General features: G+C 36.3%; 1 protein-coding gene across 5 annotated transcripts in view; it reads right to left on the reverse strand.

Moving 5' to 3' along the window:
• ATG4C (autophagy related 4C cysteine peptidase) overlaps positions 1-18922 on the reverse strand; it is a 96299-nt gene that overhangs the window by 57087 nt on the left and 20290 nt on the right. For 4 of the 5 annotated variants that reach the window (XM_019957336.2, XM_070786429.1, XM_019957334.2 and 1 more), the window contains exons 2-3: positions 16403-16541; positions 3528-3611 (exon numbers count right to left, since the gene is read on the reverse strand). In XM_019957336.2, the coding sequence (XP_019812895.2) occupies positions 3528-3611; positions 16403-16478 (160 nt within the window). In that variant the 5' untranslated portion in view covers positions 16479-16541. Of the gene's footprint in view, positions 1-968; positions 1062-3527; positions 3612-16402; positions 16542-18922 lie in introns of those variants that run through there. The other variant, XM_019957337.2, reaches the window with a different exon arrangement.

Here is an 18922-nt window from a genome sequence, read left to right on the forward strand (position 1 = left end):
CTGGGAGATAGTAAAGGATAGGGAAGCCTGATGTGCTGCAGTCTTTGGAGGCACAAAGAGTTGGACATAACTGAGTAACTAAACAGCAATATTATTTTTTAGATATAATGCTACTGCATGCTTACTACACTATTATACTATGTAAATACAATCTTTTATGTACTGGGAAACCAAGAAATTTGTGCAACTTATTTTATGGCAATATTTGGTTTATTGCAATGGTCTGGAACAAAACCCACATTATCTCCAAAGTACGCCTATAGTCTAAACAACTTAATTAAAAGGTAGGGATTATCAGATTGGATAAAAAAGCAAGATTCAACTATTCACTTCCTACAGGAAACAAACTTTAAACATAAAGACAAATAGATTAAATGTTTTAGAATATTTAAAAAGATATACCATATAACCCTAAGCAAAAGAAAGCTTAATATAAGACAAGTATGCTGCTGCTGCTAGACAAGTATATTTCAGACCAAAAAATATCACCAGGGATAAAGAAGGGTTTTATAATTATAAAGGGGTCAATTCATTAACAGAACAAAACAATTCTAAATGTTTATGCATCTAATAACAGAGCTTCAAAATCAATGAAGCAAAAACTAATACAACTGCAAGGAGAAATAGACAAATCCACAATTACAGTCTGAGATTTCAATATCCCTCTCAACAAGTAGGACAGTGCAAGAATAAAGATTTGAACTCAACCAACTTGACTTAACTGTCCTTTTAGAACATTTCAGTAATAGAATACACATTATTGTCAAGCACACAAAGAACATTTACCATATTTAGAACATTATACCATATTTAGACCATAAAGCAAATCTCAATAACTTTAAAGAGATTAGAATCATAAAAGGGTTTTCTTTGAACACAATGGAATTAAAAATCAATAACAGAACAAGATCTGGAAAATGTCCAAATTGAGGAATGTACTTCTAAATAATTAATTTCTTCCTACATACCCTTTCTTAGTAAATGGCAAAAAATCATGTTTCAAAAAATTCCACACTGTGGGATCTTATTTCCATAACATTTAGGCATAATCTTGGCAATATCTGGAATAAGAGAGATCCATGAAAATAGCAGAGATAGCACAAGAACCAAGACCATATCCAAGAAGACCCTTTGATATGTTAATTTCATGCCCTTTCTTCTGTTCTATAAAGAGATCCCTAGGCAAAGCTCCACCCTGGGCTGGCTTCAGCTCAGAAAAAAACTTTTATTATTTTCTAGCCTCTGTGCTACCCTCTCTACTTCTTAAAAACTTTTTTCCCCTTTTTTCCATGTACTTTTTTTTTTTGTCCATAGGTTAGAATGATTGTCTATAGGCGTTCCTCAGCCACAAAATTAGGAGGGAGAGAGCCTTATCTCCAGTTATTCTTGTTAAATCCTTTGGGTCCCTAAGAAAGAACTTGTATGCTAGAGATAACCACACATACATTTTTTCCTTAATGGTCTCTGGACCCATCGTGTCCTGAACCATCTAAGAGAAAATCTAAAAAAATCCTAGCCAGATTGGGGCATGGTATCTAAGGGGAAATGACGCTTTCTTAAAATAAGATAAAATCCTTAACTGCTTCTCTTAGAGATACCTTAATTTTTTATTAAATTTTGGTATTTGATCAAAATAATACCGATTGGAAGGACCATTTGGATTTACATACCATGAACATTGACTTAACAATGCACAGCATGATATCAAACTCTGGGAAAGAAAAATTGCATAATATAAGTTTGTAGTTCAAGAAAGGTAGCAAGATAAATTTAAACCTTGAAAAAGCAGGTCAGACTTTGCATAAAGTAATATAATCATATTAAGATTATAACCTTACAAGAATCTTATACTTATTTATCATCATAAATTAATTCATTGTAGATAACTCAGAGGGAGGCAAAATAAAACCATTGTGATTGGAAGACACCATTTTCTAAGCACTTAGATCTGTGAAACAGATTGCCAACACCTTCAAACTGAAAGGGAATCAAAACAACTGAACAAACTATCCACCAGATAAATGTCAATAAATAATGAGAGATGAGTGACTCTGGTTAAAGTAATTTGACTAAAACCCTTAGCAAAATGAAAAAACTATTAGAAAATATTTCCATAATAGAAAAAGATAATTAAAAATCAAGAATTTAAGTGGGAATGTGATCTATCAGAACTAGATTGAAAACAACTATTATACACTGATGGCTCTATAAGAAAAAAAAGGAAAAAAATATTTATCTTCTCTGGCTCTGTCCACTCAAGTGGCCTGGGGAAATGTTATCTCCACAATGAAACCTTTTTCTACACGAGAAACCAGAGTTCATTGGGAATGGCTGATTTCATATCTGAGGCTGAAAAGTATAAAGTGGGCATGGCACACCTACTTATAGAAGAAAATAGGAAATTTCCAAAAATTACTTAGCATTTGTTGAAAGATAAGCCAATCTGAAAGAAGTTTCCACTGGCTAACAATTTGAGTACCATAAGAAGATTACTGGTGGAGACTGACCAATGCACAGTATAGAACCTAAAAACCTATGAGTCCTTAATGACATACAAAGAAAGAAAAGATTAGCATTAAAATATTTCAAATGTGATAAACAGAATATTATATTACTATTAAGCCTACTTAAATATACCTTGTAGGCTTGTTGTGAGAATTAAAGACATTTCTCAAAGAGTTTAGCATGATGCTTGACACATAGCAGGCACTCAATAAAGGGTATAAATTATTAAAAGAAAATATACAATAATAACAGAAAGGATGAGTATATGTGAGACTTCAGAAACATCAAATACAGTAAACAATTTCAGAAATTGGAGCATCCTTACGAACTGGAAAACTTACCATTTTTAGGTTAACTAGAAGGTATACTTTTAATTATTATCATACACTTTAAAATTATCAGACAATTTGATAAAAAATATTAAGATATCAATTCAAATAATATTTATTTAACACTCATACTCTAAGTCCAAAACTATGAGGGAATATAATAAATGGAGTACAATGGTATGAACTCTAATGTCAAGGAATTTACAAGAAACTCAAACCACACGGCAGTATTTTATGTAACATATTTTATGTGTTAGGAATTAGCATAGTTAACCTTCTATCCATATTTTATGTGTTACATAAAATACAGGTTCTTAAAAGATACATGCCAAAACATATGCATACAAAGTAGAATGCAGATTGCCAGGGGCTGAAAGGAAGAGAGGAATGAGGAGTTACTGTTTAATGGGTACCGAATTCAGTGTTACAAGATGAAGAGTTCTATAGATGAATGGTAATGATAATAACACAACATTATGAATGTATTTAATACCACTGAACTGTACACTTAAAAATGGCGAAGATGGCAAACTTTGTGTTATGTGTATTTTACCACTTAAATACATAAAAATAACTGGAAGTGAAAAACAAAAGAAATATGTCAAATGTAGATTAATCTAGAAATAAAATAATGAAAACAAAACAGTGAGTTTCTACAAAGATTTTTAAATGGTTTACAAATTTAGCACTTACCTTCATATTTAAAATGGTAACACTTTCCAAGTAATAATACAGGAGAATTTCTACTAAAATATGTCTTCGTTTTCAACACCCAACCTAAATGAGACAAAGAGAAAGACAGTTTTGCAATTAAGGGATTTCAGACTAAAAGTTTAGCAGCATTTTCTTTTATTTCATTTCAAATCACTAATTCTCAATACAGATGTACATCTTTTATAAGTGGAGCAAAAATATGTTGACAATGAACTGAAAATACAGGGCACTTATATTAAATATTTTAAAATAAAGCTAAGTATTTTAACCACATTCTATCTACTTAACAGAGAAAACAGAAATTTTAATTTTCCAATAGATCATAATGTTTTCACAGTATAAAAATTAAAAGTTAAAAATTCTACTCCAGTTTCCTTGACACCAACCATCTTCCAAAAGGCAATAAGTATTACCAATTTATTGTATTTCCTTCCATTTTAGATAACTTAAAAGTTAAAAATATTTGAACATTCCAATTAAGTAATTTAGGGATAAGATCACAGAGTATACTGCTGCTGCTGCTGCTAAGTCACTCCAGTCGTGTCCAACTCTGTGCGACCCCATAGACGGCAGCCCACCAGGCTCCTCTGTCCTTGGAATTCTTCAGGCGAGAATACTGAAGTGGGTTGCCATTTCCTTCTCCAATGCATAAAAGTGAAATGTGAAAGTGAAATCACTCAGTCGTGTCTGACTCTTAGTAACCCCATGGACTGTAGCCTACCAGGCTCCCCTGTCCATGGGATCTTCCAGGCCAGAGTACTGTGGGTTGCCATTTCCTTCTCCCAGAGTATACTGGTGCTTATGATAAAAGCAGATCTCTGAAGTTTCCTAGGGAAATCTGTTTTAACCCCATCATTTCGGCTTAATAAGGATTTCTGAAAGTGATATACAAAGCTTTCAGACATTTTCATCTCAATTTTCCACCTCCCAAACCAAATCCTCAATCCTCAACTTTTAGCTGCAAACTCTAACTTTCAATTTTCTTCCTACTAAACTGTCTATATCTAAAAGGTACTACCCTTTTGGCTTTTTATGATGCCATTAATATTCTCAATTTCCTAAGAAAAGCACTTGCCCATTACATTCCTGAATATTCCCAAGTATATGAAATTCCTACATGCTAATGTAGCCTTAAAAAGCAGCTCCTAAAATGTAAGAACATAGAAACAGAATCTGAAACTGGGAATCAAGACTAGGTCTAGTCTTAAGCAGACCAGCATTTATATTTAACAGAGTTGTTACAAATTTTAAATGAGTGACTTTTATGAAAGTGCTTCCTTAAAGACTGTAATACAAATAAGGACAAAGAACAAGTACATTAAAATATGTATTTAAAATAAAAATCATACAAGTATCTGAGTTTGGTACTGAAACAGAGAGAATGGAAAGTCAAATACACTGATTAGACTTTGGATTACTCCAAAGTCTAATTTGCAGTACTCCCCCAAATGGCTTCTTTGTCATCAGTCTTTCCCCATGCTAGCATATGCCACTTATCCCTGCCAAATTAATCTCCCTGTGGCTCAGCTTTGATTAGGTAATTCATCTACTCATCTGCTCAAAAACCAACTTCAATGACTCATTAACCTAACAGATTTATAATGAACTTCTCTGTGATACTAAAGACTTTCCTCAATATGATACAAATTACCTTTAGAGCTATCTTTTTTCCACTAATTTTCATCTATACTCAAAGTGGGCTTTACTATTTGGTTCATATTATTCCATGACAAAACTATCCTCCCCAATATCAGCCCATTTCAATCCATTTAAATCTTCTTCTAATTCAAACATGCAGTTTTTGTTGTTCCCAATTTACGAGTGTTATTAGTACCATGCTAGAATGATTTTAACCCCCAACCCAGTAACAATTCCCCCCTCCCCAAAAGGCAATATTTCCAAAGTAAGTCCTAAGAACTTCATAAACACAACCTTAAAAACAAACAAAAAGCCTTTAAGGAGGACTTCTCTGTCCCTACACTTTACCTTCAACCTACACCCTCTTACCAGTCACCAGTCCTTCCAAAAGAAAGAAAAGTGAATCTGAGTCCAAGTCTGAGGCTCTGCAATGATCTACATTTTACATAAGCAGTAAGTTATCGTGCACAAAGAGAGTAGAAGTTGTCTCCTAAGAGTTAGGCCTAGAATTGACATAGCCTCCTTTCTCATTCTATTGGTTGACGTAAGACACAGTCCAGCCCAGATTCAAATGAGAAAAAAAGACAACACAAAACGTGATTCACTGAGGACTGTCTTAGGAGAGTCACCATAAACAAAGTGTTAACCCAAAACCTACAGTCCATTAAGTTAGCAATTTTAAAATCACAAATAAAGCTTTAAAAGATGCAAACAAGTCAAAGAACATAGAAACAGTAGAGATGATAACAATTTTCTGGAGGAACAGAAATCATGAAGGATGATTTAGAAGAAGGATGAATTATTTAATATTTTAAAAAGGAAATCAAGTTTATATACCTCATAAAGTCATGTAAATAAGAGGGGGAGGAAAGCAAAAATTAAACATTGTTTCAAGAAAGTAAGCTCCAGTCTCCTTTAAAATGTAAGTGTTATGCCATTTCTAGTTCTGTCTTCATATCATAATACTGACATTGATAAAAAAATAATTCTAAATTATGTTCAGTGTATCCAGAGAACAGCAAGAATAGGGAGCCAAGGGAGGCTGGACTTGAATACGTTTCAAGACTTATCTAGATATGTGACCTTGAACATGTCAATGTCAGTTTTCTAATTTACAAAAAAAGAAAACCTTAAAAAGATAGGAGATTTAAATCTCAGAAAGATCTCTAACTCAGACAGATATGAGATTTAATTGATAAGGTACATAAGCTATAATATACTAGTGGGTGCTCAATCAATTTCAGTCCTTCTTCACTACATAATGATCAAGGGATCAATCCAAGAAGAAGACATAACAATTGTAAATATTTATTAACCCAACATAAGAGCACCTCAATACACAAGGCAAACACTGACAAACATAAAAGGGGAAACTACAGTAACACAATAATAGTAGGGGACTTTAACACCTCACTTACACCAATGGACAGATCATCAAAACAGAAAATTAATAAGGAAACACAAGCTTTAAAATGACACATTCAACCAGATGAACCTAACTGACATCTTCAGGACATTCCATCCAAATGCAGAAAAATACACTTTTTTCTCAAGTGCATCTCAAGTGCACTTTCTTCTCAATATGTACTTCTCAAGTGCACATTCTCCAAGACAGACCACATCGTGGGTTACAAATCAAGTCTCAGTAAACTTAAGAAAACTGAAATCAATCATCTTTTCTGACCACAATGCCTAGATAAAAATTAGAGAAAAAAAAAAAAAACTTAAAAACACAAATACATGGAGATTAAACAACACATTTCCAAATAATCAACTAGTCACTGAAGAAATAAAAAGGGAAATCAAAAAATTCCTAGAAACAAATGACAATGAAAACACAGTGACTCAAAACCTATGGGATGCAGCAAAAGCAGTTCTAAGAGGGAAATTTATAGCAATACAATCCAATTTCAAGAAACAAGAAAAACACCGAACAGACAACCTAACTTGACACTGGAAAAAGAACAAAAAAACCCCAAAGTTAGTAGAAGGAAAGAAATTATAAAGATTAGAGAAGAAATAAATGAAAAAGAAATGCAGAAAACAATAACAAAGATTAATGAAACTAAAAGCTGTTTATTCAAGAAGATAAATAAAATTGACAAATCATTAGCCAAACTTATCAAGAAAAAAAGGGAGAAGAATCAAATTAACAAAATTAGAAATTAAAAAGGAGAGGTTACAACAGACAACACAACAATACATAAGGCTCATAGGAGCCTATTATAAGCAATTTTATGTCAATAAAATGGACAATCTGAAAGAAATGGACAGATTCTTAGACAAGTTCAACCTTCCAAGACTGAACCACAAAGAAATAGAAATTATGAACAAGCCAATCACAAGCACTGAAATCGAAACTGTGATAAAAAATCTGCCGAAAAACAAAAGCCCAGGGCCAGATGGCTTCACAGGTGAATTCTATGAAACATTCAGAAAAGAGTTGATGCCTTCCTCCTCAAACTTCAAAAAAACTGCAGAGAAAGGAACACTTCTAAACTCATTCTACAAGGCTACCATCACCTTGATACCAAAACCAGATAAAGACATCACAAAAAAAGAGAAAATTATAGGCCAATATCACTGATGAACATAGATGCAAAAATCCTCAACATATTCAAACATCATACAACACAACACATTCAAAAGATCATACACCATGATCAAGTCGGGTTTATCCTAGGGATGCAAGGATTCTTCAATATACACAAATCAATCAATATGATACACCATATTAACAAACTGAAAGATAAAAATAATATGATAATCTCAATATTTGCAGAAAAAGCTTTTGACAAAATTCAGCACAAAATAATTTTGATAAAAATTTTTCAAAAATATGGGCACAAAAGGAATCTACCTCAACACAATAAAGGCCATATATGATAAACCCAGAGCACACATTAATCTCAATGGTGAAAAACTAAAGGCATTTCACCTAGATCAGAAATAAGACAAGGGTGCCCACTCTTGCCAGTATTATTCAACATAGGTTTGGAAGTCCTAGCCACAGCAATCAGAAAAGAGAAAGAAATAAAAGTAATCCAGACTGGAAAAGAAGTAAAACTGTTTGCAGATAACATGAACTACACACAGAAAACCCTAAAATAGTGTCAGAAAATTGCTAGAGCTAATCAGTGAATTCAGTAAAGTCACAGGAAACAAAATCAATACCCAGAAATCACTTGTTTTTCTATACACTAACAATGAAAAGTCAGAAAGAGAAATTAAGGAAGCAATCCCATTTACTACTGTAACCAAAAGAATAAAATACCTAGGAATAAACCTAACTAAGGAGACAAAAGAGCTGTATACAGAAAAGTATAAGACACTGATGAAAGAAATCTAAGATGACATAAACAATGAAGAGATATTTCATGTTCCTGGGTTTGAAGAATCAATATTGTGAAAATGACTATATAACCAAAAACAATCCCTATCAAATTACTGATGGCATTTCTCACAGAACTAAAACCAAAAAAAAAGGCATAATTCATATGGAAATACAAAAGACCCTGAATAGCCAAAGCAATCTTGAGAAATAAGAATGAAGTTCAAGTAATCAACCTTCCTAACTTCAGACTATACAGCAAAGCTTCAGTCATCAAGACAGTATGGTACTGGCACAAAATAAAAAGAAATATAGACCAATGGAACAAGATAAAAGCCCAGAGATAAACTCTTGCACCTATGGGCACCTTATCTTTGACAAAGAAGGCAAGAATATACAATGGAGAAAAGATAGGGTCTTCAATAAGCAGTGCTGGGAAAACTGGACAGTTACATGTAAAAAAATGAAATTAGAACATTTCCTAATACCATATACAAAGATAAACTCAAAATGGATGAAAGACCTAAATTTAAGACCAGAAACTATAAAACTCTTAGAGGAAAACATAAGCAGAACACTGTATGACACAAATCACAGAAAGGTCCTCTATGACCCACCTCCCTTGAGTAGAATGGAAATTAAAACAAAAATAAACAAGTGGGACCTAATTAAACATAAAAACATTTGCACAGCAAAGGAAGCTATAAACAAGCTGAAAAGCTAATCCTCAGAATGGGAGACAACAATAGCAAATGAAACAACTGACAAAAGATTAATTTCCAAAATATACAAGCAGCTTGTGCAACTCAATACCAGAGAAACAAACAACCCAATCAAAAAGTGGGGAAGAGACCTAAACACACATTTCTACAAAGACATACAGATGGCTAATAAGCACATGAAAAAATGCTCAATATCGCTCATTATTAGAGAAATGCAAATCAAAACTACAATGAGGTATCATCTCACACTGTTCAGAATGGCCATCATCAAAAAATCAACAATAAATGCTGGAGAGGGTGTGAAGAAAAGGGAACCCTCTTGCATTATTGGTAGGAATGTAAATTAATACAGCCACTATGGAGGATAATACGAGACTCCTTAAAAACTAGGACTAAAACTACCATATGACCCAATAATCCTACTATTGGGTATATGCCTGGAGGAAACCAGAACTGAAAAAGACACATGTACCCCATCTCACACGCTAGTAAAGTAATGCTCAAAATTCTTCAAGCCAGGCTTCAGCAATATGTGAACCGTGAAATTCCAAATGTCCAAGCTAGTTTTAGAAAAGGCAGAGGAACCAGAGATCAAATTGCCAACATCCGCTGGATCATCCAAAAAGCAAGACAGTTCCAGAAAAACATCTATTTCTGCTTTATTGACTATGTCAAAGCCTTTGACTGTGTGGATCACAATAAAACTGTGGAAAATTCTGAAAAAGGTGGGAATACCAGACCACCTGACCTGCCTCTTGAGAAATCTGTATGCAGGTCAGGAAGCAACAGTTAGAACTGGACATGGAACAAAAGACTGGTTCCAAATAGGAAAAGGAGTATGTCAAGGCTGTATATTGTCACCCTGCTTATTTAACTTATATGCAGAGTACATCATGAGAAACACTGGGCTGGAAGAAGCACAAGCTGGAATCAAGATTGCCGGGAGAAATATCAATAACCTCAGATATGCAGATGACACCACCCTTATGGCAGAAAGTGAAGAGGAACTATAAAGCCTTTTGATGAAAGTGAAAGAGGAGAGTGAAAAAGTTGGCTTAAAGCTCCACATTCAGAAAACTAAGATCATGGCATCTGGTCCCATCACTTCATGGGAAATAGATAGGGAAACAGTGGAAACAGTGTCAGACTTTATTTTGGGGGGCTCCAAAATCACTGTAGATGGTGACTGTAGCCATGAAATTAAAAGACACCTACTCCTTGGAAGGAAAGTTATGACCAACCTAGATAGCATATTGAAAAGCAGAGACATTATTTTGCCAACAAAGGTCCGTCTAGTCAAGGCTATGATTTTCTCAGTGGTCATGTATGGATGTGAGAGTTGGACTGTGAAGAAAGCTGAGCATCGAAGAATTGATGCTTTTGAAGTGTGGTGTTGGAGAAGACTCTTGAGAGTCCCTTGGACTGCAAGGAGATCCAACCAGTCCATTCTAAAGGAGATTAGTCTGGGTGTTCATTGGAAGGACTGACGCTAAAGCTGAAACTCCAGTACTTTGGCCACCTCACGCAAAGAGTTGACTCATTGGAAAAGACTCTGATGCTGCGAGGGATTGGGAGCAGGAGAAGGGGACGACAGAGGATGACATGGCTGGATGGCATCACCAACTCGATGGACATGAGTTTGAGTGAACTCCAGGAGTTGGTGATGGACAGGGAGGCCTGGCATGCTGCGATTTGGGGTCGCAAAGAGTCGGACATGGCTGGGCAACTGAACTGAACTGAACTGAACTGAACCCCATCTACACATGTTCATTGCAGCACTATTTACAATAGCTAGGACATGGAAGCAACCTAGATATCCCCTGACAGAAGCGAAGTAAAGCAAAGTCACTCAGTCATATCTGACTCTTTGCGACCCCGTGGACTGTAGCCTACCAGGCTCCTCCATCTATGGGATTTTCTAGGCAAGAGTACTGGAGTGGGTTGCCATTTCCTTCTCCAGGGGATCTTCCTGACCCAGGGATCAAACCTGGGTCTCCCTCATTACAGGCAGACACTTTACTGTCTGAGCCACCAGGAAAGCCCTTTCCAATGACAGATGCATGGACAAAGAAGCTATGGTACATATATACAATGGAATATTACTCGGCCATAAAAAGGAATACATGTGAGTCAGTTCTAATCAGGTGGAAGTCAGAAAGAGAAAAACAAATATCATGTATTAACACATATATACAGTATCTAGAAAGATGGTACCAATGAACCTATTAGATCTAGGGCAGCAAAGGAGACACAGACATAGAAAACAGACTAATAGTCACAGCGTGGGAATGAAGAGGGTGGGATGAATGGAGAGAGTAGCATGGAAACACATACACTACCATACATGAAACAGATAGCCAGTGGGAATTTGCTGTATGACTTGGGGAGCTCAAGCAGGTGCTCTGTGACAACCTAGAGGGATGAGATGGGAAGGGAGGTAGGAGAGAGGTTCAAGAAGGAAGGGACACCTATGGCTGATTCATGGTGGTGTATGGCAGAAACCAACATAATACAGTAAAGCAATTATCCTTCAATTAAAGCCAAATAAATTCAAAAAAATGTTTTAGTACTTCTTAAACCACACATGGTAAAGAACCCACATGCCAGTGAAAGAGACCTACAAGACACAGGTTCAATCCCTGGGTCAGGAAGATCCCCTGGAGGACAGCATGGCAACCCACTCCAGTATTCTTGCCTGGAGAATCCCACAGACAGAGAAGGCTGGTGGGCTATAGTCCACAGGATCACAGAGTTGGACATGACTGAAGTGACTTAGCATGCACACAAACCACCCATACAATACAAACTCTAAGCCAGGAATACATATTAAACATTTTAGAATAATTTTCATCAATAAAATCAAACTAAAATACTATTCTATCAGAGAAGGCAATGGCACCCCACTCCAGTACTCTTGCCTGGAAAATCCTATGGACAGAGAAGCCTGGTAGGCTGCAGTCCATGGGGTCGCCAAGAGTCGGATACGACTGAGCGACTTGACTTTCACTTTTCACTTTCATGCATTGGAGAAGGAAATGGCAACCCACTCCAGTGTTCTTGCCTGGAGAATCCCAGGGACGGGGGAGCCTTGTGGGCTGCCGTCTATGGGGTCACACAGAGTCGGACACGACTGAAGTGACTTAGCAGTAAAATACTATTCTATAACTCAAAACTATCTAGAACACGTGACTGCTCAGTCACTAAGTGGTGTCCAACTCTTTGAGACCCCATGGACTGTAGCCTGCCAGGGTCCTCTGTCCATGGCATTTCCCAAGCAAGAATACTGGGGTGAGTTGCCATGTCCTTCTCCAGAAGGTACCTTCTGGAGGGTACCCTTCTTCAGGGTAACATGTAGTTACCCTGAACATTCTGTTCTTCAGAGATTAGGGATTCTGGCACCCCACTCCAGTACTCTTGCCTGGAAAATCCCATGGATGGAGGAGCCTGGTGGGCTGCAGTCCATGGGGTAGCGAAGAGTTGGACACAACCGAGCAACTTCACTTTCACTTTTCACTTTCATGCACTGGAGAAGGAAACAACAACCCACTCCAGTGTTCTTGCTGGAGAATCCCAGGGACGGGGGAGCCTGGTGGGCTGCCATCTACGGGGTCGCACAGAGTCGGACACAACTGAAGCGACTTAGCAGTAGCAGCAGCAGGATACTGCTAAAATGTGTTAGTACCAGTATGATAATTTCCAGACCTTATAAATGAAATCTTCATAACCTATCCATCAGATTAAATGACTGAAAAGAATGTAAGTCTCTATTTTCAGATGACATGAGCTTACACAGAAAATCCTCTAGAATCCACAAAAACCTATTAGAACTAATAAAGGAGATCAAGTTTACAAGACACTCGATCAAATCACAAAAAAATAAATTGTATTTCTCTATATTAACAATGGCACCCCACTCCAGTACTCTTGCCTGGAAAATCCCATGGACGGAGGAGCCTGGTAGGCTGCAATCCATGGGGTCGCTAAGAGTCGGACACAACTGAGCGACTTCACTTTCACTTTTCACTTTCATGCATTGGAGGAGGAAATGGCAACCCACTCCAGTGTTCTTGCCTGGAGAATCCCAGGGATGGCGGGGCCTGGTGGGCTGCTGTCTATGGGGTTGCACAGAGTCAGACACGACTGAAGCGACTTAGCAGCAGCAGCAGCATACTAACAAAGAATATAAAAAGAAATTAAGAAGACAATTCACTTTAAAATAGCACTGAAAGACTTCTCCAGTGGTCCAGTGGTTATGACTCTGCTTTCCAAAGCAAGGGGCGAAGATTCAATCCCTGTTCAGGGAACTAAGATCCCACATGCTGCAAGGTGTGGCCAAAAATTGGAAAAAAATTAAAAATAAAATAGCATTGAAAAGAATAAAACAGGAATAATTTTAACAAAAGAAGTGTAAGACTTACACACAGAAAACTACAAAATGTCATGGCAAGAAATTAAAAATCTAAATAAGTGTAAAGACATACCATGTCTATGAACTGGAAAACTTAATATGGAAATATTCTGTTAATATGTCAATACTCTGATCTACAGATTCACTAAAATCTATATAAAAATCCTAGCTGAATTTCTTGCAGAATTGATAAGATGATCAAAAATTCATAGGGAAAATGCATGAGATCCAAAACAGTTAAAACAACCTTGGAAAAGAAGAACAAAATTGAAGGAACCATACATTCCAGTTTCAGATTTCACAAACAGCTAAACTAATCAAGAGAATGTTGTATTGGCATAAGAACAAACATACAGATTAATGGAATAGAATTGAGTGTCCAGAAATAAACTCTTTACATCTATGGTCAACTGATTCTAGATAAGGGTGGCAAGACCATTCAATGGGAAAAGAATATTCTTTTAAACAAATGGTGCTGTGACAACTAGAAAGCCACATACAAAGAATGAAGTGGAACTTCTCACATCACACACAAAAATTAACTTAAAATGGATCAAGGACCTAAATAGAAGAGCTAAAAAGAAAAAATATCTTTAAAAATAGGTGTAAATCTTCATGATCTTGATTGAATCAACATTTCTTAAATACAGCTTCAAAAGCATAAGCAACAAAGAAAAAAATAGGCAAAGTGGACCTCATCAAAATCAAAGTTTTATGCTTCAGTGGACATTATTAAGAAAGTGAAAAGACAATTGAAGAATGAGAAAGAATATCTGCAAATCATATTTTTGCTGAGGGATTTTCATCTAGAATATATAAAGAACACTTAGAACCCGATAATAAAAAGACAACCCAATCTTAAGATGTGTAAAAAATTAAATGGACATATCTTCAAAGAATACATACAAATGGCTAATGAACACATGACAAGATACTTACCTTCATATAGTCATCAGGGAAATGCAAATCAAACTTACAGTGAGATATTTCACATTCACTAAAAGGGATCTAATTAAAAAGATGGACATTAACAAGTACTGCTGAGGATATGGAGAAATATAACCTTCCAACATTGCTGTAGAAATGTATAATGGTCCAAACAGTTTGGTAGTTCCTTAAAAGGTTAAACTTAGAGTTAATATATGATCCAGTAATTTTACTCCTAGGTATATACCCAAGAGAACTGACACTAAGTTTACACAAAAACTTGTGCACAATATTCACAGCAGTACTATTCATATAGCCAAGAAGTAGAAATAACCCAAATGTCCATCAACTAATGAGTAAAGAAAATGGCATATATCCATACAGTGAAATAGTACTCAACCATATAAGAGAATGAGGTATTGATACATACATGCAACAACATGGATGAACTTTGAAAACACTGTGCTAAGTGAAAGGAGTCAAAAACAAAAGACCACAAGTTACATGATAGCATTTATATGAAAAGTCCAGAATAGGCAAATCTATAGAAACTCCAGTACTTTGGCCACCTCATGCAAAGAGTTGACTCACTGGAAAAAAACTCTGATGCTGGGAGGAATTGGGGGCAGGAGGAAAAGGGGATGACAGAGGACGAGATGGCCGGATGGCATCACCGACTCGATGGACCTGAGTTTGAGTGAACTCTGGGAGATGGTGATGGACGGGAGATGGTGATGGACAGGGAGGCCTGGTATGCTGCGATTCATGGGGTCGCAAAGAGTTGGACACGACTGAGCGACTGAACCGAACTGAACTGACAGAGGCATAAAGTAGCATGGTGGCTGTCAGGGATTGGAGAGAGACGGTGAAGAATAGGGAGTATTCTTATACTGCTAATGGGTACAGGGCAACTTTGAGGTATGATAAAAATGTTCTGGAGTTAGTCACGATGGTTGTACATTTCTGTGAATATACTAAAAGGCCACTGAATTATACATTTTGAAAGGGTGAATTTTAGTAGCAAATGATTTATCTCAAATTTTCAAAAAATTAATGCCTATAATCTTCAAAATGCAATGTTAAGCTATTAATGTTAAGATATTACCAAGTTTTAACTGTCTAAATAGCTAGCTGGCCATGATTTCCAGTGAATCAGGAGCCAACAGCCAACTGTGTTTTACTTGAGTTTGCACTGCCTATGGGTTTTATTAAATTTTTCCATTCCTATTTTATGGATATGAACTTCTTCCTGTTGACAATAATTCTCTGAGTATTTCTCCACCTTTGAAAGATTCTTCATTGACAGTTTGTTTCCAGTCTGAAGTATGCTTCAAAACAACCATATGATCCTTACCAGATTTGTATGCAAACCAAGAATAACTAAGTTATAATTAAGTGTCTGAGTGTGCTCCTAGAAGAAAGTTATGTATCAGAGTATGAACTTTAAATGGTCTGCTTTGTGTGTTCAACATCTATTTTGCTTGGTTCCTGGTTCAGACATGAGGCTGCCTGAAACTGAGTCTGAAAAACTGAGGTAGTATCCATTACCTGAATAAATTATATCTGCTTTGGCATTTTCCTTTTTAAAGGACCACATGATATGCCTGAGTTTCTAAGCAATATTTATGAGGATACTTGGCTCTTTCTTTAGGAAGTATTCTTATATACTTTGTAACTGACATATATAGAGAATATATTATATTTTATTCCTTACAGAAATATTTCATTCAAGGAAAACCTCAGCAATTGTTACTGACTGAATAAGGGAGATAATACATAGCTTCATATATTTCTTTGGATTATATAATTTTCAAATCATGATACTTACTATATTTCATGTTGTTCCAAGCAGATATAAATTTAGTTTTCAGCTTATCGACATCATCTGTTCCTGTGGCCTCCATATTCAGATTCTAAAGAAAAAGCCATCACTTGATTGCATTCTTCTGTAAGTTTAGTCTTTTGCTCTGACGTAAAGAAAAAGTTAAAGAAAAATAAGTAATGAGTATATATTCTATGGTATAATACCTGCTAAAGTTACTTAAGCGATTAAATACAATTTGAACTGGAAATGAGCAAATTTTTCATTTTACAGAATAAAATATAATACACTCTATACATTTTTAAATTACAAAATATATTTAATACCAAATACACAACAATAAAAATTATCACACAAGAGACTTCCCTGGGGGTCCAGTGACTAAGACTCTGTGCTCCCAATGCATGGCGCCCAGGTGCAATCCCTGGTCGGGGAACTAGATTCCACATGCCACAAACAACAGTTTGCATGCCACAATGAAGATCTGTGATCTGCATGCCACAACTAAGACCAGGCACAGCCAAAATAAATAATAATAAATGAATGTTTTAAAAAGTTATCACACGAATCCAAACAATAACTCCCCACAGATACACACAATTAAAAACAGTAACAGTAATACAACTCATTTTTGGTGAGACTATCCAAGATTTGTTTCTTTTGTAATTAGACACAGTGATCTGAAATCATAAGAAATGATAACTATATTCATAATGGAGACTTCCACTTGTATTAAGTCACTGCTGCTGCTGCTGCTGCTAAGTCACTTCAGTCGTGTCCAACTCTGTGCGACCCCATAGACGGCAGCCCAACAGGCTCCCCTGTCCCTGGGATTCTCCAGGCAAGAACACTGGAGTGGGTTGCCATTTCCTTCTCCAAGGCATGAAAGTGAAAGGTGAAAGTGAAGTCGCTCAGTCATGTCCAACGCTTAGCAATCCCATGGACTGCAGCCTATCAGGCTTCTCCTTCCATGGGATTTTCCAGGCAAGAGTACTGCAGTGGCTTGCTATTGCTTTCTCTGGTATTAAGTCACTGCTTTCATATAAAGCCTAATCATTTTTTTTTAATTAAGGCATTTCCTATATTTCCTATATATCCTTCTTACAGCCACATTTTTAAAAAAAAATAGAAAGGCTTAAATTTACAGCAGACAATGCTTTCTTACTCTAAAACAAGAATAACTGTAGCTTATAGGCATTTGTTTTTTAAATGACTTGATGGAAAATTGAGATATGTTATATGTAATCTGAAAGAGGAACAAATTATTACTGAAAATACTCCAGTTTATTTGTAATAATTCACAGACAGTTTTCTTTTCAAGAAAAGAATGCAGGGGCTTCCCTAGTACTCAGTGGTAAAGAATCTGCCTGCCAAAGCAGGAGACACAGGTTTGATCCCTGGTCCGGGAAGATCCCACACACCAAGGAGCAACCAAGCCCGTATGCCACAACTACTTGGCATACTGTGCTAAAGCACTACTGTGCTCTGGAGCTCAGGAGCTGCATTCACTGAGTTCACATGCCACAGTTACTAAAGCCTGCAGACCCTAGAGCCCATGCTCCACAACGAGAGAAGTCACCACAGTGAGAAGTCCACATACTGCAAAAAAGAGTAGCCCCCACTCTCCACAACTAGAGAAAACCTGCATGCAGCAATGAAGATCCAGTACAACCAAAAAAAAAAAAAAATTATAAAAGAAAAGGAATGCCACACAGAACATTATCCTTTCAGAATTATAAATATCAACTCAATGGGATTGGTACATTTGCTTCTCTAACAATAGATATTCCATTTTATAATATTATTAGAAGTAACTAATTAAACATTATAATTGTGGCAGAAGAAAGCATGGTCCACTAGAAGAATTTAAAAAGTCAATGTGACTAAGGAGCAGAGTCCAAAAAAGTGACATGTGTGTGGTTATTGGGTTAGACATGGGCCAGAGCACACAGGGCCCTACATCCTGTGTTAAGAATTTTGTTCTTTATGCAAAGAGCAAAGGATGCAAACAGGAATATCAGAATCCGATTCTGTGGGTTTGTGTGATTTTTTTAACACTCCAACACAGAGAAAACAGATTGAAAAGGAACAAAAGTAAAGGGTGAGAGTTTACTATTATTGTATTGGGTGAGGAGAAAGATGGTAGCCTGGACTAGAGCAGTGGAGATGGAGACAAATGAGCACATGAAGAAATGTGTCAAAAATGCATTTGGTCTTGGTGATAAAATGAATGTGAAAGGTGAAAAAGAGAAATATGTCAAAGATACACTCAGGTTTCTACCTTGTGAAATTAAATAGATGGTGCCAATCCCTTAAACAAGCAACATCAGGAGAAGGGCAGATTAGAGGGATAAGATCATGACCTGGATTTATGTGGAGCTCGAGACGCCTCTGAGATATAGTAAGGAATCGTTCCCTTTTGAATTGAATCACTCGGGGTAACTTATTGCCAGGCACTGTTCTAAGAAATGCAGATACAGCTTAGGACAAAAGGAGTAAAATTCTTACTTTCATGGAGTTTACTTT

This window comes from Bos indicus, chromosome 3 (genome assembly GCF_029378745.1).
Source record: "Bos indicus isolate NIAB-ARS_2022 breed Sahiwal x Tharparkar chromosome 3, NIAB-ARS_B.indTharparkar_mat_pri_1.0, whole genome shotgun sequence".
NCBI lineage: Eukaryota > Metazoa > Chordata > Mammalia > Artiodactyla > Bovidae > Bos > Bos indicus.